This window comes from Adelges cooleyi, unplaced genomic scaffold (assembly GCF_023614345.1).
Source record: "Adelges cooleyi isolate 19-005CV unplaced genomic scaffold, UGA_ACOO_1.1 ACOO_flye_CR_arks_rails_tigmint_CR_PRNA_376, whole genome shotgun sequence".
Lineage (NCBI taxonomy): Eukaryota > Metazoa > Arthropoda > Insecta > Hemiptera > Adelgidae > Adelges > Adelges cooleyi.
In genome coordinates this window covers 14,712,770-14,735,652 of record NW_026096053.1, presented here as the reverse complement: position 1 = coordinate 14,735,652, position 22,883 = coordinate 14,712,770, and the positions used below count along the sequence as shown (strand labels likewise).

Below are 22,883 nucleotides of genomic sequence, written 5' to 3'. Positions count from 1 at the left end.
ACATTTGTATTGTTTCAGTAATCATAATGGCCGTATGATGATCAAAACATAATATCAATTCTAATGTACATTTCTTCGAGGTCAACAGGCGTGTGTTTTTAAGATTAGGTGATTCACCTTTAAACGCCATCTACTGTCTGCGCTAGCACAGAGATTTATAGTTCCCATTTAAACCCTGGGAATGTGTCATATATAACCTTTGTGTAGAATTACAATTTCCAATGGGTATGGCCAAAAAAGTTATACTTACTCTCAAGTTCCACCGAATTGTCAAAGGGCAAAGATGGGACACTAAAATCTGACTCTGGGAATGTACAGACAAGGTAAAATACATTTTCAACAAAGATAAACTCAAATGTACTCAATTAAAACGTCTAGTTACATTGGTTGACAGTTTAAAAAATATCTTTGACTACATCATATTGGTTTGGAGACACTTGCATTAGGTAAATGCACCTAGCGGTTGCTGTATCCACCGCACTGTTGTCGATGATGTTCCTGTTGTACACGTCCCATGTACGTGTGACGTTTGAATAGACAAATATTGATGTATTCAAAAGAACAGCCGAAGCGATTATCTCTATTTTGGTGGCCCAATCTAGAACGATTAAAAAAAAAAAAATGGATTTTTTGAACAATAAAGACGAGATTAGGACGTTCCGTTTAACAAGTAACGATTAATAAATACTATTTTACTCACTAATGTTGATCGTGGAAAAGCTAATGAACTCGTTTGTTTCGTACAGTTTTTGAATAGCACGATTAAAAAAAATTTCCTGAAATTAAATAAAACCGACAAGAATATTCTGAAACGGCGTGAGATTTGAATAACCTTAAAATATATTTGCAAAGATAAAAACCTTTATCATATTATTATTAAACTATCGAGCACTGTGTTCAAATAATTTCCTACACAAATTTGGAAATCAATTTATACTGTAACTTTAATATTTAACTTAAAAGAATCTGTTTTTTTTTTTTTTTTTTTAGGGTACATTCCTATTAATTCTAAAGTCAATTGTGGGACGACTGAAGCTAGATGATTATTCGATTAAACGGTTCTAGTATTTACCATGGCTACATATTTTCGCATGAGTTGATGATGGTGTTCTGTGCCGGTCACACAGTAAGAAAGTGCTCTGAAGAAACAATTCTTGCCTTTTTGTATTTCGACACATTCCTTCGGAGTACTGAGAATTGTCGGTGATCGATTAAACTGGAAAGGCTTTTCTAGTGACAATTTCCATTTGTTACACATATTGAATTGCCAATGTTCTTCGACAGGATAAAAGAATCTGATTTCTGCCGGTTGACATCTTACTATTGGCAAGGTGTTTTGTACGACTATTCACACAAAGAGGTAATTTATATACAGAATTATTTGAATTTTTAGAATATTAGGATCGGCATTTTAGAGCAATAAAATCAATTGTAGAAAAAAATTATTTTGTAAATCTTTGTAGGTTGAGGGAAATTAGAGGTTTTCAAACGGCCTAATGAACTTTAAGAGATAGACAGCCGGTTTCAGCAACATTTGTTAAGAATTTAACTTATTGTCAGTTATATTTAACAACTAATGAATTACACATTTGATGAGGAACTTCTTTAAATTGTGTGTTTAGAAAACAATAGAAATGACAACTTCGATAACCCTTTATAGGGGTAAGTAGAAGATGTTTTATGTAAGTAGATCAGGTAAAAAGGAACGGCACAGACTTGCATTATAGGATCAAATATCATAATTTATTGTATTTATTATGCCTTGCCTGTCCTGAGTAAATTGAAATAATTCTTATCACTAGCTACTTTTTTTTTTTTAGGCTTTCGAAATAAAAACAATTATTTTAATGACAAACTATTTTTAGAAAGGTGTATACTATCTAAACAGTGTGTGTTAAAAAATGATGTATAAATTATTATTTATATAAACCGAAACGTTAAAACTTAAAAGAAAGTAAAATAAAATATCAAATAATAACAAACTGAAAAATTAAATAACACAATCACTTATCAGTTATCACATATCTCGATAACCAATGATAACGTTGGAATCGAGGTAACCGCTTTGGTAACCCAACTAACGTTTTGTGAACTTAACAAAATATAGAATTTAACAATAATAACGTCACGGTGAAACTTATTTCATTTGACCAGATGTTAAATGTAAAATGAATTTTGTTAACTAACATTGTGTTAAAAGTGTATTTAGCAGTGTATTTAGTTGGTGTAAAAGTAATTTATTTATAAAGAAAAGTAATTTCCACATCACAGTGTTATCATATTGTGTTATGTATACAAATAACAGGATAGCAACTTTAATTACCAATAAATTGTTACCAAATGATAAACTAGGATTAAGTACTTAATATAGTGATATTTACCTTGATCGGATTTCACGTCCGTCACTAAATTATAATGTATTTCCGAAACATGCTGAAGATAAATGAACTTATCGGTTTTCTTCAGTGGACCTCTGTGTGTTCTGTTCTGGTCAAATAAGACCCAAGCCTGTTTAAGGTTTTCATACACATATATCGGTGTGTCCAGAAGAAAAGTGGACGCGATAATTTCTACTTCTGTTGCCCAAGCTAAAACACGATTTAATGATATTTAAAAATCTTCACGAGTTCAAGTTCAATGTTCACGATAATTGTACACAATTAAATATATGACCTACTGTCATATGATAACCAAATTAGGTGTTGGCGATGATAAATGTCTTCTAGATAATTCTTAATACGTACATCCTTCTTCACTATCTGTAAAAAAAAAAATTATTATTATTTTAGGAAATCAATAATTGTGTCTGTGCGTGTGTCAAGTCTTTGAAGAATAATTGATAATGGCTGTATACTTAATGCCCAATAGAAAATAACATTATATTTTATGCCACGCATTAATATTATGCGTTTTAAATTGTGTTGTGATAATAGATACTTTATATATTTATTTTTATGTTAATTTCAATATTCTAGTTATTACATCTTCTACACGTTGTCGAATGGTCTGATGGTGTTTGTCCGTGCCAGACATCCATTGAGACAGCGCTCTGTAAAAACCGTGTCTGTCTGGTGTAATTTGAACCCACTGCGATGGAGAATTGAGAATTTTCACCGTTTGATTAAATTGGAAATAATTCTCGAGTTTCACTCCCTCGAATTGCCTACACTTTACGTACTGCCAAAATTGATCGACAGGATTAAAATATAGATCTCCATCTGGTGTTCTTGGTCCCACAATCGCTAGTTGGTTATTACTTCCACTGCTACTACTTTCGGCTACATCGTTTTGAGAATAAATTCGTTGAAACTCTTTCCTCATCCTCGAGTCCATGGCCTTTGAATTTTCGTCAACTGCATTTACCAACAGCATTGCAGGAATATGAAAATACCCTAAACAAAGTAATACTATACAACTGCTTGGATACATCTTAAAAATTTAACGTTAAACAGTAAAATATGCACTAGACAACTTGAAAGTTTCCAAACGCGTTAAGAAACAATGTATTTGTATTTATATCAACTATAAAGTATCCTTGCGTTTGGTTAGTTTGTATAAGCTAAAATCAACAAAAAAACACTGTGCACACATTTTTTTGGCACTGTTCTAAAGTATAGAGCTGTTTTTTTTCTGCTAAGGTCGGCGCAAACTAAATAATAACGATAAAATCACATTTTCTATTACACACCAAACGAATGAATACGAATTTAACACATAGTGTGGTGCGATTCTTTTAAAATATTCTACAATATTAATTTTTCAGAACACCTATTATTGTTTTTAGAAATACTCGAATTATTTACATCTGCGGTTTTACCGCTTAATTCATTCGGTCGTTATAATTTTCTTGTTAGTTGACTTTTGTAGAAAAAATACTTTAAGAAAACTACAAAAATATGTACAATATGCTTGATCATTTTAGCAACGCTATAGTGGACTTATATTTAAATCCAACAAAAATCCATATCTCCAAATCTTACTTAACCGTTGAATTCTTAAATTTAACTATAAAAGACTGTACGACTAATATGCCAAACATAGTATATTGCTGATTTATAATTAAATAATAGAATTAGTGATGATTAATAGGCATTGAAATTGACTGTGTCAAATACAGGCATATTATTAAAAAAAGATAATTAAAGACAATGTCAATTATCATACTTCTCTAGTTTCATGTGTAGTGTAATATACTAAATGATCAAAAATAGTTTGATAGACTTATTTTAATAGTCTAACAACTTTTTAATAGTCAAATAGCAGTTAAGATAATTTTTTAATTGATAGACATGAGTGAGCACTGTGCAAAATAACTTATTATATATTTAATTTTATAAAAAGAAACGAAAGCTGACCTAAGAATATAATATGATGGCCTTTCTTTAATAAATGCTATTTGTTATTCATTTATAACAAGTCCAACTTATTTCATCTCATAATCAAATCAATCTATTTTGAACTAAAATTTGTGGTCATTTATTAAACAATAAACGTGCTTAAAAAATATGAATCTATAAAAAAATGTATAAACATCAAAAGTCGTTCAAAGCTAGGCGGGTTATAGCCATACTCATATCAAAATATTTACATATATTAAACAATACTTAATTTTCAAGCTGAAGCCACGAGAATGGTCATTAGTTATATTTGAATAAATTAACTGTTATTTATAATTTTCAATTTTTAACATTATTGTTTGTCAGTAAACAGGATTTTAGTTATATACATTTTGAAATATTGTTATTTTATTTTCTAGATCTTATGAATAAATTAAATTTAATGTAGCATTCAACCTATCAATATTTAACAATGATATGACGTACAACAAAATATGTTCTCATTTACAACATCTAGTTATAATAATTGGCAGCATCAACAAAGTCCAGTACTTCTTCAACTACATCATATTCATTTGGAGACTTTTGCCTTAGGTAAATGCACTTATCATTCATTATATCCATTGGAACATTGTCTATAATGTTCTTGTTGTATACATCCCAAGTTTTTGTATCGGGTGAATAGACAAATATAGATGTATTCAAGAGCACAGCCGAAGCAATTATTTCTATTTTAGTTGCCCAATCTGAAAAAATGAATAACAATTAGTGATTTGATCCTTGAACATCAAAAATATGTTTGGGAGATTCCATTTATCAAGTAACGACTACGGTTGATACTATTTTACTCACTAAGCCTTATCGGATGAAAGCTTATGAATTCATTTCTTTTGTACAATTTTTGAATGGCACGATTAAAAAGAATTTCCTGAAAACACACTAAATATAATAAAACCGTCTGAAATATTCCAAAATGGCATACGGTTTGAATAACCTTAAAATATATTTTCTTAAATAAAAATGGTTATCATATTAAACTAGCAGCCCGGCCAGTTTATGACTTGCTAAACCCAAGTTAAATGAATAATACTAATATTTCCTTGGTTTTTGTTGGGATCGGGACGTACCAAGTTGCAATTTTGTAGTCTACCTTATTGACGGAATTGGGATGATATTAATTTGCATAAGTAATATTATGCATTTTGCAACAAAAAAAAAAAAAAATTATTTTATTTTCCAGATAGGTGTCTGCTTTTGAATCTTATTTTATCAAATTGTTACAATAAAAATAAATATGTTGAATGATCGATAACCTGTTTTAAATAAATACTTTTATAAAGCGTTTAACGTTTACAGTTATAGCTAGAAGGAATAATATATAAGTCCTTCATGCCTACATAATATATTGTTGAAAAGATACAGAACGTAAATTATCTCAGATGTAAACTGTAAGCTAGATGATTATTCAATTATCTATCCAAATGGTTCTAATTTTTACTTCAGCTACATATTTTCGCATGATTTGATGATGTTTTTCTGTGCCGGTCGCACAGTAGGAAAGCGCTCTGAAGAAACAATTCTTGTCTTTTTGTATCTCGACACATTTCTTCGGTGTATTGAGAAGTGTTGGTATCCGGTTATAATCGAACCGCTTTTCGAGTGACAATTTCCATTTATTACACTTATCGAATTGCCAAAGTTTGTCGACAGGACAAAAGAATCTGATTTCTCCCGGTTGACTTCTTCCTATTGGCAAGACGTTTTGTACGACTATTCATACAAAGAGTAATTAATATACACATTTATTTAAATTTTTAGCATATCAGGATCAACATTTCAGAGTAATAAAATCAATTATAAAAGAAAAAAAAATATTTTGCGAATCTTTGAAGGCTGGTGGAAATTGGGGGGTTTCAAACGGTTTAGAGAATTTTAAGAGATAGAGCATGGGTTATAAGAAATGTAATATTTAAAAAAAAAAAATAAGTAATTAAATTAGGTAGACTGAGAATAGGTTAGTAAATTTATGTATAAAGTAAAGTAATTTGCTCAACACAGTGTTAACATATGTTATTGGTAGGTATACAAATAACACGATAGCAACTTTAATCATCAATAAAGTATTCAAATGATTAATTAGGTTTAAGTACTTATAGTGATTTTACCTGGGTCTCGGTGGGATTTCACGTCCGTCACTAAATTATAATGTATTTCCGAAACATGCTGAAGATAAATGAACTTATCGGTTTTCTTCAGTGGGCCTCTGTGTGTTCTGTTCTGGTCAAATAAGACCCAAGCCCGTTTAAGGTTTTCATACACATATATGGATGTGTTTAGGAGAATAGTGGACGCGACAATTTCTATTTCTGTTGCCCAAGCTAAAACATTAATGTTTAATGATGTTTGAAAATCTTAACAAGTTCAAGTAATATTCACAATAATTGTACAAAATTAAATATTATTTATTCTTATCTTTCGACCTACTGTCTTGTGATATCCAAAATAAGTGTGAACGATGCTTTATTTCTCCTAGAAAATTCAAAATTCGTTGATCAGTCCTTACTATCTGTAAAAATATATATTATTATTTTAGGCAATCAATAATTGTTTTTGTGCGTGTGTCAAGTCTTTGAAGAATTGCTAATGGCCATATGTTTAATACCCAATAGAAAATAACATTACATTTTATGCCACACATTAACATTATGCGTTTTTAAATGTGTTGTGTTAGATACTTTTTAATTTAATTTTTGTTTATTTCAATATTCTAGTTATTACATCTTGTACACGTTGTCGAATGGTCTGATGGTGTTTGTCCGTGCCAGACATCCATTGAGACAGCGCTCTGTAAAAACCGTGTCTGTCTGGTGTAATTTGAACCCACTGCGATGGAGAATTGAGAATTTTCACCGTTTGATTAAATTGAAAATAATTCTCGAGTTGCACTCCCTCGAATTGCCTACACTTTTCGTACTGCCAAAATTGATCGACAGGATTAAAATATAGATCTCCATCTGGTGTTCTTGGTCCGACAATCACTAGCTGATTATTACTTCCACTGCTACTACTTTCGGCTACATCGTTTTGAGGATAAATTCGTTGAAACTCTTTCCTCATCCTCGAGTCCATGGCCTGTGAATTTTCGCCAGATGCATTAACCAACAGCATTGCAGAAATATGAAAATACCCTAAACATAGTAATATTATACAACTGCCTAAATACATCTAAAAATTGTTATTTTAAACAGAAAAATATGTTCTATTTAATAGTGCCCTAGACAACTTCAACGTTTCAAAACGCGTTAAGAAATAATGTTTTTTTATTATAGCTATGATATATCTCTGCGTTTGGTGTGTTTGTATAACCTAAAATTTAGAAAAAAAAAACACTATTTACACATGTTTTTCGGGTTGTACTAAATTGTAGAGACGCCATTTTTGTATGTCTGCGCCAACTAAATAAAAAACAAAAATCAAAGGCCATAATAGGTATTATTTCATTGTTCATCCATCAATATCATACACTGTATTTTTAATAAAATCACTAGTAAACAATGTCCATGTGTGAGTAGTTTTATTGACAATGGTATTTCTGAATGTAGTCCGTTTTGCCCAGTTGGCTCTCTTATTGTTGAGTTATTGCCTACACTCCATATAATACGGGCATAAACAAAAATTAAAAAGTGTTTATTTGAATTGATATTGAAACAATCTGTTATAGGAAAGTTAACACATTTTTATCAAAATATAACACTTATATTAGCGTGTAAGCGTTTTACAATATTGCAAAAACTCCGTATTGAAAAATCAAGGTAGGTATAATATTATGTACTCGTGTTCCATGTTGGTCTGTAATATACCATTTGTGTATACAAGCGTCCCGCAGATTTCAACGTTTTCCAAATGTAACTAACAGCTTAAAGTAAAAATGTTTGAAAAGAAAAATGGTCGTGCCTCCAATAAATAATAAATGAACACTTATGCACTGTACAAATAGTAGAAACAGAGTGCTTGACTTTTAAACGGCATTTATCAAAACCGAAGGTCTTTCGAACAAGTCAATTGTTAACATTCACATATTATTTATAACAGGGTTTTCTTTTTGAAATTTTGAACCATTTATGTTTGATTTTTTTATTGCGTTAAAAGGAAACAATAGTTATGAACAGATTTTTAAGAAAACCGTACATCATAGTATAGTCTTATTTTAAATTAACATTCGGTCTAATTTTTAAAACTTAATTAAAACTCGCGTTTAAACTCGCGAATAATTAAAATAATATTGTTTTAAACAAAAACACGCCGTATTGTTGTTAATTATTAATAAAAAAATATGCTGTATCGTTGTTAGATATGAATACCTCATTCTCTCATGACCAAATCACAGGAAATTTTAAGCTATTTCTTTTACAAAATGTACAAATTTGCATCAACATTTCCTTAGTTCCGCATGAACGCTTAGAATCGTGTAATAGATGTTTCTAAGATATTCTTTAATTGTTAGGAAATATATTAGTTAACGTATAACAGATAATTTTTATATAAAACGACAAATAGCGTAACATGCTTGAAGTTAAAAAATACGTGTATTATTAGGAAAATGTCTGTATTTTAGTGGGAAAGGTAAACTTGTTTAAATTTGTCTATAGATTTATGATTCTTATTTATAATACACTGAAAAATTAGTTAAACTAAATTGAATCAAAAACCAAAACGAAAATCGGGAACAAGTTTTTAGATATTTATTTTGTGTTTTTGTCGTTCTCGACGGTGTTTCCTAAAATCTATTTAAAAAAAAAAATATCGGGCTGTAATTGCTTAATACTAAAGTTTACTCACAACATTATTGTTAATCGGTAAACTAGATTTTAATAAATACATTTAATTTTAATACAATAAAATGTAGATACATACATCCTATCAATTTCTAAAAACGATAAACACAAAATTGTTTTCAATTACAACCTCTAGATATAATAATTGGCAGCATATTCATTCAGAGACATTTGCCTTAGGTAAATGCACTGGTTACCTACTGGTTTGTGTATCCACTGGACCATTTTCTATAATGTTCTTGTTGTAAGCATCCCAAGTCTCTATGTCGTATGAATAGACAAATATAGATGTGTCCAAAAAACAGCCGAAGTGAATATTTCTATTTTTGTTGCCCAATTTAAACAAAAATATCAAACCGGATTTTTTTGAGTTATCTATCTTGTATAACACAGCTGTTTTGTTTATATACTTATGTCCGAGTATACTCTTGGCCTCTAAAACAGTGGTTTACAAAATGAAAATAAATACGACTTTACCCCAAACCCACTGTGCTGGCTGCATTATACTTAATTTGTCCTCGAAGTTGTTCATGCCTTTATTGATGAAAAATAACTGAATATAAAACAAAAATGTTTACCTTTATTTTTAACCTAAGACTTTACCCATCCGTTGCAATAGCATTCGTTTTGTAGATGTTCAAATGTGTTATTGATATATTATGACATGTAGATACGTTTTATTAATTTTCTTTACCTGTTTTTTTGCTTTTAAAGAAAATTTCAAATTATATTAAACGCAATGATATAATACGACCTTGTGGCACCGCAACTGGTAGAAAATAAGGCGCCTGTAATGTACTATGTAAATGAGTGCATTCGTTAAAAGGTATAATAGGTTTTTCAGAAAAACTACTGGAATGCAAATGTTTTGACAAAGATAAATAAAAACTAGACAGTTGCGTTTTTTGAAGGGAGAGTTCTACAGCTAGAACTTTCTTTTACTTGGAATTACTGAAGCAGATCCAGTATACAGTATACAGAATACAGTAGAGTTTAAGCTATAATTTTAGTACTGCTTAGTTTTTAAGCTAAAGCTATGAGAATGGTAGTTAATTTTTATTTGTTATAATTGTTTAAACACATTTTCGTTAATAGGTAAACAGGATTTTAATAAATATATTTAATTTTAATACGATAAAATGTAGCATACAGCTTATCAGTACAACTTAACGATTTCTAACAACGATAAAGACAAAATCGTTCTCAATATACAACCTCTAGGTACGTTAATTGCCAGCATTAAAAATTCGGCTATGCTCTACATCTTGAACTCATCATATACATTGGAGACTTTTGCCTTAGGTAAATGCACTGGTTACCTACTGGTTTGTGTATCCACTGGACCATTGTCTATAATGTTCTTGTTGTATAGCGTCCCATGTCTGTGTGTCGTGTGAATAGACAAATATCGACGTGTCCAAAAAACAGCCGAAGCGAATTATTTCTATTTTTGTTGCCCAATTTAAACAAAAATATCAAACCGGATTTTTTGAGTTATCTATCTTGTATAACACAGCTGTTTTGTTTATATACTTATGTCTGAGTATACTCTTGGCCTCTAAAACAGTGGTTTACAAAATGAAAATAAATACGACTTTACCCCAAACCCACTGCGCTGGCTGCATTATACTTAATTTGTCCTCGAAGTTGTTCATGCCTTTATTGATGAAAAATAACTGAATATAAAACAAAAATGTTTACCTTTATTTTTAACCTAAGACTTTACCCATCCGTTGCAATAGCATTCGTTTTGTAGATGTTCAAATGTGTTATTGATATATTATGACATGTAGGTACGTTTTATTAATTTTCTTTACCTGTTTTTTTGCTTTTAAAGAAAATTTCAAATTATATTAAACGCAATGATATAATACGACCTTGTGGCACCGCAACTGGTAGAAAATAAGGCGCCTGTAATGTAATATGTAAATGTGTGCATTCGTTAAAAGGTATAATAGGTTTTTCAGAAAAACTACTGAAATGCAAATGTTTTGACAAAGATAAACAAAAACTAGACAGTTGCGTTTCTTGAAGGGAGAGTCCTACAGCTAGAACTTTCTTTTACTTGGAATTACTGAAGCAGATCCAGTATACAGTATACAGAATACAGTAGAGTTTAAGCTATAATTTTAGTACTGCTTAGTTTTTAAGCTAAAGCTATGAGAATGGTAGTTAATTTTTATTTGTTATAATTGTTTAAACACATTATTGTTAATAGGTAAACAGGATTTTAATAAATATATTTAATTTTAATACGTAATGTAGCATACAGCTTATTAGTACAACTTAACGATTTTAACAATGATAAAGACAAATCTTCTCAATATAAACCTCTAGGTACGTTAATTGCCAGCATTAAAAATATCCTCTATGCTCTACATCTTGAACTAAATCATATACATTTGGAGACTTTTGCCTTAGGTAAATGCACTTCTCAAATGAAGTGTCCACTGGAACATTGTCTATAATGTTCTTGTTGTATACGTCCCATGTCTGTGTGTCGTGTGAATAGATAAATATCGACGTATCCAAAAGAACAGCCGAAGCAATTATTTCTATTTTAGTCGCCCAAGCTAAAACAAATTGATAAAACTTAATCCTTGAACAATGAAGACGATTCGGACATTTCGTTTAAGTAAGTATACAATTAACGTAGAGTATCGACTTGTATACTATTTTTTTACTCACTATTTTGTATATTACAGCTTATGAACTCGTTTTCTTTGTATAGTTTTTGAATAGCACGATTAAAAAGGATTTCCTAAAAAAAAAAAAAAAACACTGAAATTACTAAACCGACTAGAATATTCTATAGAATGGCATACAATTGGAAAAACCGTTAATCTTACTCGAGCTACATATTTTCGAAAGATTTGATGATTGATTTCTGTACCGGTCACACAATAAGAAATTGCTCTGAAAAAACTATTTTTGTCTCTCTGCATTTTAACACATTTCTTCGGAGTATTGAGAAATGTTGGCATTTGGATATACTTGAAAGGCTTTTCCAGTGTCAAATCCCATTTGAAACACTTGTCGTATTGCCAAGCCTCGTCGACAGGGTAAAACATTCTGAATTCTTCCTGTTGACTTCTTTCGATTGACACAGGGTTTTCTATACCACCATCAGGCGCTGCTACACTCTCAGGATTCGACATATATCCTTAATAAAATAGTTTAAAGCAAATAAACATACACCTACCTAAATAGAAAAACGGGTAAATCTGTACAGGATGATTTTACCTTGGTCCTGATCGGACACCACATCCGTCACTAGATTATAATGTATTCCAGAAATATGCTGAATATAAATGCACTTGTCCGTTTTCGTCAGCGGGCTTTTGTATTTTTTATTCTGGTCATATAAGTCCCAAGTGCGATTTTGTTGTGAATAAACATATATCGGTGTGTTTAGGAGAAGAGTGGCCGCGACAATTTCCACTTCTGTTGCCCAAGCTAAAACATAGTTCGTTGTATTCAAACTTGTTTTCTGTTCAAATAATGTTCATAATAATAATTTTGCAAATATTTTTTAACCTACAGTTTTGTGATAACCAAATTAAGTGTGCACGGTAATTTTCTTCTCCTAGGTATTCCATAATACGTTGATCGGTCCTTACTATCTGGAAAAATATATACTATTATTTAAAACGGCATATTATGTACAAAGTGATTTATTTAAAGTGGTCCACTCTTAAGTCCTCGAAGAACTGTTAATAGTAACACAGTATACTTAATAGAAATTAATGTTTTATTTTATGCCACACTAGTATAGCGTGTTTAAAGCGTGGTGTGTGTTGGATAGATATGTTTTAATAACATTTATTAATTTCAATGTTCTAATTATTACTTCTAATACACGTAGTCGAACGATAAGATGATTATCCTCGGTGCCAGACACCCAAAAAGACAATGCTCTGTAAAAACAGTTTTGGTCTGGTGTGACCGCGACCCATTGCAACGGAAAATTGAGAATTTTCACCACTTGATTGAATTGGAAATAATTCTCGAGATCCATTTTTAATTGTCTACACATTTGGTACTGCCAAAACTGATCGACAGGATTAAAATAACCGACTTCATCTGATGTACTCGACCCGACCATCGATAGTCGGTCATCGGGGTCGTTAATTTTACTACCAGTGCTTTCGCCAGCGAATCCTGCTTGGTTGTGCAGATAAGTCCTTCGATACTCATCCCACATCCTTGAGTTTATGGCATCTGGATCATCGCCAGCTGCATTTATTATTGGAACATGAAAAAGCCATAAACATAGTAATATTAAACAGTAAAATTTATGTTCAATTTAATAACGCCCCGCAACTCTGTAACGACCAAGGTACTTATAATCTAACGTTACCTAGGTCCTGATCGGATATCACGTCCGTCACCAAATTATAATGTACTCCCAAAATATGCTGAATGTAAATGCACTTGTCCGTTTTCGTCAGCGGTCCTTTGGATTTTTTATTCTGGTCAAATAAGTCCCAGGTGCGATTTCGTTGCGAATACACATATATCGGTGTGTCTAGGAGAAGAGTGGCTGCGACAATTTCCACTTCTGTTGCCCAAGCTAAAACATAGTTCATTGTATTTAAACGTGGTTTCTATGTTCAAACGATGTTCAAAAAAATTGTGCGCGTTTTTTGACTTACAGTTTTGTGATAACCAAATTAAGTGTTCACGATAATTTTCTTCTCCTTGAAATTCCAAAATACGTTGATCGGTCCTTACTATCTGGAATAATATATACGCTATTATTATTCAAAGCGACACATATTCGGTCCTCGAGGAATATGTGTTTCACGGCGTGGTGTGTTAGAAAGCTGATACATTTTAATGACATTTATTTATTTCAACGTTCGAGCAATTACTTCCAATACACGTAGTCGAATGGCAAGATGATTGTCCTCCGTGCCAGACACCCAATACGACAACGCTCTGTAAAAACAATTCCCGTCTGGAACAACGTCAATCCATTGCAACGGTGAATTGAGAATTTTCACCGGTCGATTAAATTGGAAATAAACCTCTGGTTGCAAGTTCAATTGCCTACACTTTTCGTGCTGCCAAAATTCGTCGACAGGATTGAAATATCTGATTTCATCCGATTTACTTGACCCGACAATCACAAGTTCGTCGTCGGGGTCGTTACTTCTGCTTGAACTTCCACAGTAGTAGTTACTTTGGCCCGCTGTGAATGCTGCTTCGTGGCTTCTTTGAAACTCATCCCACGTCTCTGAGTCCCTGGACTGCGAATCGTCGTCGGCTGTATCTACTAACAGCATTGTTGGAACATAAACATGTCCCAAACATAGTAGTATTGTACAACTTCCCAGATGCATCTAGAAATTCAATATTAATGAATGAAATTTGTTTAATTTTATAATCGTGCACTCGACAACTTCTGAATTTCTATGCGCGTTAAGAAATAACGTTTTTTTTTTTGTTTGTTAATTATAAAGCATTCTTTTGTTTGATGTATAAGCTAAAATGAACAACGAAAAAAAAAAACTCTATTTGCGCATGTTTTTAGGATAGTTCTGAGCTGTCGTCAACCATGCCTAATAATATGTCTGTGCAAACTAAATAAAAAAATAACCCTTTTTTTCCATCAGACACCAAACGAATAATATTAATATGATGTATTGGATTCTTTCAGACAATTAGTGTGATTATACAAACAATTTGGTTTGCTACATTGTCAGATAATTGATGATACATTTTAAAATAGTTTTTTGTTCTTTCTGAAAAACGCCATTTATTGGAGTTGTCTCGTTGTTGCCCACAGGTCTTCAAATATCCATTGCTCATTTGAAATAGATGTAATTTTTAAATTTTTCTATGTACAAAACCATAGCTCATAATGGCTTTTTTATGGGGGGAGGGGGTTGGACATTTTTGCTTTATATAGTTTTTTTTTTTTTTGGTTTAGTGTAGGTAAACATTTTCAAAAGTCTTCGTCTTCAGGTACAATGTTTTTTTCGATAATGACATATATATCTACCATCACAGATTTTTTTTTTTTGTTAACATATTGTTATAACACATGTTTTTAGATATAACAAATTAAATTATTTTGCGACATTTTTTTTTTTTGTCACGAGCTCAAAGTAAGTGCTTGAACACTATTTACCGTCTTTTCAATTTACTGCGCCGCCACATTTTTATCGAATAAATAATATTATAATAAAAATGTCAATAAAACCATATTTTTGTATGAAAAAAAAAACGTAATAAGCAAAATCGCGATAAATTGTATTGAACTAATTTAAGCTACTAATAAAACATTAATTGCACAGTTGGCTCTTATTGTTGAGATATTGCCTACGCTCGATTTTATAATATGGCTACAAACAAGCATTACAAAGTGTTTATTTGAATTGATATTGGAATAATCGATTAAATATGAATTGTCGAATATTATGTAGAAGTCTCATAAGAATATACAAGATATACATTTCTATGTATTTCTTAGTAACTGAGCAACCTAATCTTTGAGTTGTATTATTAAACGAGTGGCCTTTAACTTTACTATCTCATAATAGTTGTTTGGCGTTATAAAATACACATTACTTCGAAATATAATATTTATTAGTGTGTAAGCGTTTTACAATATTGCAAAAACGTCAATTGACTATTTTTTTAAACGTATTTAAAAATCAAGGTATCATCATTTATCCAAATGTACTTGTGATTCATGTTGATATTTAATATCACTTTGGGTATACAAGTGTTCCACAATCTATAACTTTTTTTTCAAATGTAACAACTTAAATTACAATTATTAAAAAGAAAAACAATCGTACCGAGTACTTACAAATAATAAACGAACACGTATTCACTAAAAAAATATTAAACAAAAAATTGCTAGACTTCTTAACAGCATAATATGTAGTATTATATATATAATATAATACAGTATGACAAATGAATCTCTCATAGAAACGTTTAATGTTATAAAAATGTCCATATTTATCCTATTTTATTCGTACATTAAAGGGAAACATTTGTTTAAAAAATCATGTTTTTCTTAAATTGCTGTAAAAAAAAGGCAGAATAATGAAGTTTCTTAGTTCTGGAGCTTATACAAATGTTTATCAACAGATATTTAAGAAAATTGTATATTATGTTGTAGCCTCACTCTAGATCTACCTCCGGTCTAATTTTTAGAACTTAAGCTCTAAAACAGTACATGTATTGACGTTATGAACTTGTAATTGCTAATCTATTCTAAAACATAACCGATCACATTTATATTTGTTCTAGAAGTAAACATACATTTAATATTGTCAACTAACAATAATTATTATATTAATTTAAATTTAATCTTTTAACTTGTTCATCATTTTAAAAACATAACTTATTTTAAAATATTATCTATATGTGAAATGTGGTAGAGATAATATCACAGTAAAAAGTGATTGATTTAAGAGGTCAATAATTATTGTAGTTTTTAATTATATTATGCCTTGAAATTGTCGGTATATTTTTTATTATCGCAGACAGACACCGTATAAGCAAAGAATAATATACTAAGGATAAGAAAAATATGAATGTTACTTAATACCAAAAGAAATATAAGTTTATTGCAACTTTATGTTTTAAAGCTTACAATAAAACGGTTAATTTATATTTAAAACAAAAATTTATGAATATAAAATCCGTATTGTATAAAAAATGAACACAACAAAAGTATAGTTTAAAATGCTAAAAATAGTCAACACAATTTGAAAATATATAGTTGACAAAATAATATAAAAGTAACCAAACAAAATAAACATAAGGTAATTAAATTTAAAAAAAAAAAGTATGTTCTATCTAATAGGAAAATGAATTAGACAATATTGGTCGACAAAAATGTTGTGTACTTAAACCACCGTTTTGAAAGAAAACGCGATGGCCACTCAAACTTGGCATAAATCTTGAACTAAATAGTCACTTTCTCGAAGGTTTTTCGTATTCATTTGTCTTTGTCAAATGGATCTGTGAATAACATCAATCAGCTATTAAAAAAGAGAGTTTTTTTTTGCTTTAGACCTCATAAACGTTTGACTCTGTTTGTACATAATATGTCATTTAAATAAAAAACTTAGGTATTCTAGTATTATTTTATTCTAGTACCTTATTATACAAATAGTTAAATATAAAAAAAGATTTTTTGGACTATATCGACGTTTATTTGAATTATTTTCTTATAAATATATGCTGAATAAAGGAAACTTAACTAACGCAAATATCTCAATGTTTTCGTTAAAATTTAAAAATCATATATAGTTTTGTACTTTTTTTTTATATATGTGATTCGGTGAAATGATAATAATAAAAAAACACATCGTTCTAAAAAAACAACACCTTCTCAGGTACGCATCTATAGGTAAAAAAAAATGTTTAAATGTCTTAAATAAATAAATATAAATTCGTAAGTATAAGTCAACATAATCTTTTTAATCACGTTTTAATTAATTAAAAAAATCACCGAATTTTATCAGGAGAAAAATTATTTGAGTTGACGTTACAAGTAAAATATTATTATCGCTTAGGTGATTTTGTTTTAAACCGTTGCTAAGTGTGCATAGTATTATTTGTGTATGACGACCTAATAGTATTATTATTATTATTAGGACATTATAATTATTTTTAGCCAATAGAAATAATAAAACTTACTATGATAATATAACTTACGTATGTCATTTGATTGATTATTTTATGCTGTGTTGTATTGGCAAACCAAATTATTGGGCAGCTCACTTTATGTTATTTTATTAATAAAGTTGTTTTTGTATAATTTTGAGAACTCACATAGTCTAATATAATAATAACAACATTGAGACATAATATTATATTTGTTTAACCAAAAAAGAAACAAAAAAAACATAAACGAATAATAGGTAACGGCTGTTATTTTGTAAGGGTTTGAAATTGCTTGAAAATTACAACTATTTGAGCTATTCGTGTATTAGTATTTATTTATTTAACTATTATACAAATTAACTATTAAATACTTTAGAAAAAACATTTTTATTTTCAAATTTAATTCATATTCAATGTTTAAAGTCTGAACCTAAAAGGAATACATAAACGAGATGATTAAAAAAACCGAGGTGGTGTAAGTCACATTTTTGTAAAAGTTGTTAACTCAACTATTATATTAGTATTGTAGTTATGTCTGGAAAAGCCAATTTATCTAAAGGCAAAGTTAAATAAGTCCTAACTCATAACCTCTACCACCAGATGAAACCACAATACAAGAGTTTTTATTATATACTCTTATATACTCTCATACTATTCAACTTAAAAGTGTACAACAGTAAAATTATGATTTTTTCCTTAGTGAAACAAAAAGCTTGACTACAAAATGTTGAGAAAATTGTCTAAAAATGTTTTCACCCTATCTAAGAGAAAAACTTGGAGGTATTTTTTTTTAAATGTTTATTTTTTTAAATTTTATATACAATTATTTTGTGTTTATATAACAGATATAGTCATATACTAAATTTCAAGTCTGAAAACCCATAATAGTCATTCAATCATCCAAGAAGAAGATAGTTTTGCTTAACAGTAAAATAAAGTTTAACAGGCGATTTTAGAACTGTTAAACAACACTTCAACTTCAAGCTGAAGCCATGAAAACGGTCATTAGTTTATTTAAATTAATTACTATTTATTATTATTAATTTTGTTTTTTATTGTTAGTAGGTGAACAGGGTTTTAATAAATATCATTTATACTGTCGCCTTATAAATAAGTGGAATTTTAATACATATTGTAACATACAACTTATCAATTTTAACAAAGAAAAACAAATGTTCTCAATTATTACAACATCTAGTTATAATAATTGGCAGCCTTATAAAAAGGTCTCTACTTCTTGCACTACATCATACTCATTTGGAGACTTTTGCCTTAGGTAAATGCACTTTTCAGTGAATGAATTCACTGGAACCAAATTGTCTTCAATGTTCTTGTTGTATAAATCCCATGCCTGTCTGTCGTGTGAGTAGATAAATATCGATGTGTTCAAAAGAACAGCCGAAGCAAGTATTTCTATTTTAGTTGCCCAATCTAAAAAAAATTGATAACATTTAATGATCTTATCATTGAACATTGAAAATGTTTGGGACAATATTTTTTTTTCAGTACACAAAATATAACAAGTAAAGACTTGTAAAATAATATTTTACTCACCATTGAGTACTATAAAGCTTATGAACTCATTTTCTGTGTACAATCCTTTAAGAGCACGATTAAAAAGAATTTCCTAAAAAATACACTGAAATTAATTTAACCGGCTAGTATAATCTAAAACGGCATTCAATTTGAAAAACCATAATTTGTTACTAAATTAAAGTTTAGTTTTTCTCACTGACGACTTTTGAGATCATATTATTATGCATATGTGATCATTTATTTTACAAATATATATTTATTTTATTACTTTTTAGATTGCTATCATCTTTTAAAAATGTATTTATCTTGAAAATAACCTACTAAATATGTTGACCGGTCGATAACTAGTTTTAAGGGGACTGCTGCGGTTGGTTTTTAAGGAGTTTTGTATAGGCAATATTTAAAAAAAAAGTGGTTTTAATAAATGTTGATCATGTCGATTAATTTACCGGTTAATTTTTAAAAGCATCGTGGTATTATTTTTAATTTAAATAATTTTGTCTATGAGTAAAAGCCATTTTAGTTAATATAGTAGTACATTTTTTGTCCATCGCACAGGCTGAACCAGTGATCCGATAAGTTATCTGAAAACAGATTTGAATCTGTCATGAAGTTAACTTGAGAACGGTCAGGGTACTTTTTTGATGTCTTATTCCTACTATGTATAAAACACGTTTGAATATTATATAAAATTTCTGATTTTAAAATCAAATTTGGAAAAGGTTAAAATTAAAAATTGAAAAAAGTACTCTGACCGATCATAAGTAAACTTCATGGCAAATTCAAATCTGTTTTTAGATTGCTTATCGGATCACTGGTTCGGTCTGTGTAATGGAATACAAATGATGTGTTTTGACTGAAAAACCGACCGCATGCAATCCCCTTAAATAAAGACTTTTGGAGTAATTGACTTTTTAAGTTTTTAAGACAAGGTCTAATATATAAGTCCTACGTGCCTACATGTATTTCATGTGTTTAAAGAATATAGAGTCTCAATTATTAGCTATGCAAATAGATTCTTGTTAAATATTTTTTACAAATGGTTCTAGTTATTTACTTCAGCCACACGGTTTCGGATGAATTGATGGTGTTTCTCTGTGCCGGTCAAACAATAAGAAAGTGCTCTGAAGAAGCAATTTTTGTCTTTTTGTATTTCCACACATTTCTTCGGAGACCTGTTGGTGAGAATTGTTGGTGAAAGGTCATACTGGGATGGCTCTTCGCACGCCAAATTCCATTTATTACACTTGCCGTGTTGCCAAGCTGCGCCGACAGGATTAAAGTATCGGATTGCTTCTTCTCGAATTTTTACAATTTCACTCTCAGGATTCAACATAATAGGGCCTTAATAAAAAACCATATAAAACTTTTCGATTATTAATATAGTTATCGCAATTAGGTAATGTATTGGTTATAATAATAATTATGCTAAGTATTTAGTTGTTTAAATAGACATTAGTACCAGTAGGTACTAAAAAGTGTAGCGCCTAGGTACTACAGCAACTTTAACAACCAATAATATATTCAAATGATAAATTAGGCTTCAGTATTTAGGTACTTATTGTGGTGTTACCTTGGTCTTGATCAGATACCACATCCGCCACTAAATTATAATGGTTTTCTGAAACATGGTGAATATAAATGCACTTCTCCGTTTTCTTCGGTGGGGTTTTGGACTTTATGTTCCGGTCGAATAAGTCCCAAGTCTGTTTATGTTGTGCATAAACATATATCGGTGTATCTAGGAAAAGAGTGGACGCGACGATTTCTACTTCTGTTGCCCAAGCTAAAACACATTTAGTGATGTTTAAAAAAATGTTTTCTATACGAGTAATGTTCACAACAGTTGTACACAGATTTTGCAAAATTAATACACATATTTTGACCTACAGTTTTCTGATAACCTATTTAAGTGTTCTCTATGTTTTTCTTCTCCTAGTAAACCCACAATACGTGGATCCGTCTTTACTATCTGTAAAAATATATATTATTATTTAAAGCGATATACTATACAGAGTGATTTTTTTAAAGTGATCGACTAAATACATTTTTCTTAGTGTTTGTCACAAACTTTTATGTTTTTAACCTTCTTCTAAATTATTTATTTTCTTATCAACTTTAAAAAAAATGGTTAGCATTATTATTTTATTAGCTTCTGAAATAAGAACAATTTTCAGAATATTTTGACTGGTCGATAACCAGTTTTGGAAAATGATTTTTAAGGTTATTAAACTGTATACGTTTAGGTACTATTTAAGTTTCAAAAGTTGATCTACAAATAATTATTTTGAGAGGTGGTAAAAGCAAAAAAGTTTGTCATCTCATTTTATCTTAAGCCACAGTATTATGAGTATTTAAAAGCCTGGTGTGTTAGATAGCTATACTTCTTAATTTTATTTATTCATTTCAATATTCCAGTTATTACTTGTAATACATAATGTCGAATGATATAATAGTATTCCTCCGTGCCGGACATCCAAAAAGACAATACTCTGTAAAAACAATTTCCGTCTGGCTTAACTTCAACCCACCGCAACGGAGAATTGAGGATTTTCACCACTTGATTAAAACGGAAATAATTCACTAGTGGCAATTTCAATTGTCTACACATTGTGTACTGCCAGATTAGATCGACAGGATTAAAATATCTGGGTTCGTCTGATCTACTTGACCCCACAATCACTACTTCATCTTCATCGGGGTCGTTAATTTTGCTTGAACTTCCACGGCAGTAGGTACTTTGGCCTGCTGTGATTTCGGCTTTGTGGCGATGATAAATTTGTTCAAACTCATCGCACATCTTTGAGTCCGTGGACTCTGAACCGTCGTCGGCCGCATTTATTAACAGCGTTGTTGGAATATGAAAATGCCCTAAACACAGTAATAGCATACAACTTTTCAGATACATCTAGAGTTGTAATATTAAACACTGAAATATATGTTCCAGTTTTTATAATGCAGTCGACAGCTTCTAACTTTCTATACGTGATAAAAACGAATGTACGAATTTTTGCGTTCGGTTAGTTTGCCAAAGCTAAAACCAACAAAAAAACACTATTTACACATGTTTTTAAGATTGTACTAAAGCATAGATACGTCGGCATTCGTATGTATGTCTGCCAAAACTGAGAACCCGAAAAATAAATTACTTTTTTCACTGCACGCTAAACGAATTAATCATACAGCTATATTGAATCGTTTTTCTTTTGTTCAAAGTTTCACACTTATTATACTCTGTATGACTGTATGCATGTTATCCCACGCCAGTAAAACACTAGTACAGTATAAACCCGCAGCCGTATACCGTACACCTGTTAAACTAATGCTTTTTAAGTTTTTCAAATCTTATTAATTCGATAATCGATTTAAATGAGTTGATTACAAATGGAAACAGTAAGCTGAAGTACGGTTTTTACGGTACCCGGTCTGATTCAAATACTTGCCCAAAAAGTAACCTAACAACAATCGTACATTGTTAACGATAAGTAAAGGTCCGAATTGGTTTGTAATTGAAGGCTATCAATGAAAACTTATCACAGAC

The 22,883-nt window shown here is 30.3% G+C and overlaps 4 protein-coding genes across 7 annotated transcripts; all 4 read right to left on the bottom strand.

Annotated features, from left to right (window-relative positions):
* Positions 1 to 80: 80 nt before the first annotated feature.
* On the bottom strand, positions 81 to 7,630 carry LOC126841004 (uncharacterized). Of its 4 annotated transcripts, XM_050577123.1 has the most exons (7): positions 7,116 to 7,630; positions 6,822 to 6,903; positions 2,382 to 2,588; positions 1,073 to 1,344; positions 701 to 776; positions 383 to 598; positions 85 to 304 (listed from the first exon to the last, which is right to left on the bottom strand). In XM_050577123.1, the coding sequence occupies exons 1-6, from the start codon at positions 7,560 to 7,562 to the stop codon at positions 396 to 398; spliced, it is 1,287 nt and encodes a 428-aa protein (XP_050433080.1). In that variant the 5' UTR covers positions 7,563 to 7,630; the 3' UTR covers positions 85 to 304; positions 383 to 395. The 4 variants fall into 4 exon arrangements, with proteins under 4 accessions (XP_050433079.1, XP_050433078.1, XP_050433080.1 ...); XM_050577122.1 differs by lacking the exons at positions 6,822 to 6,903; positions 7,116 to 7,630 and adding exons at positions 2,678 to 2,759; positions 2,983 to 3,507 and having other exon boundaries at positions 81 to 598; XM_050577121.1 differs by having other exon boundaries at positions 84 to 598.
* Positions 7,631 to 11,388: 3,758 nt separating this feature from the next.
* LOC126841005 (uncharacterized) lies at positions 11,389 to 12,289 on the bottom strand. Its single transcript, XM_050577125.1, has 3 exons — positions 12,022 to 12,289; positions 11,861 to 11,933; positions 11,389 to 11,745 (listed from the first exon to the last, which is right to left on the bottom strand). Exons 1-3 carry the CDS (start codon positions 12,241 to 12,243, stop codon positions 11,528 to 11,530), a joined length of 513 nt encoding a protein of 170 aa, XP_050433082.1. The 5' UTR covers positions 12,244 to 12,289; the 3' UTR covers positions 11,389 to 11,527.
* An 85-nt stretch (positions 12,290 to 12,374) lies between these two features.
* LOC126840811 (uncharacterized) lies at positions 12,375 to 14,664 on the bottom strand. The gene is made up of 6 exons (XM_050576765.1): positions 14,047 to 14,664; positions 13,828 to 13,909; positions 13,533 to 13,745; positions 13,023 to 13,408; positions 12,714 to 12,795; positions 12,375 to 12,628 (listed from the first exon to the last, which is right to left on the bottom strand). Exons 1-6 carry the CDS (start codon positions 14,515 to 14,517, stop codon positions 12,375 to 12,377), a joined length of 1,488 nt encoding a protein of 495 aa, XP_050432722.1. The 5' UTR covers positions 14,518 to 14,664.
* Positions 14,665 to 19,022: 4,358 nt separating this feature from the next.
* LOC126840810 (uncharacterized) lies at positions 19,023 to 22,142 on the bottom strand. The gene is made up of 6 exons (XM_050576764.1): positions 22,020 to 22,142; positions 21,233 to 21,314; positions 20,916 to 21,128; positions 20,400 to 20,686; positions 19,361 to 19,433; positions 19,023 to 19,237 (listed from the first exon to the last, which is right to left on the bottom strand). Exons 1-6 carry the CDS (start codon positions 22,140 to 22,142, stop codon positions 19,023 to 19,025), a joined length of 993 nt encoding a protein of 330 aa, XP_050432721.1.
* Between the last annotated feature and the right edge of the window lie 741 nt (positions 22,143 to 22,883).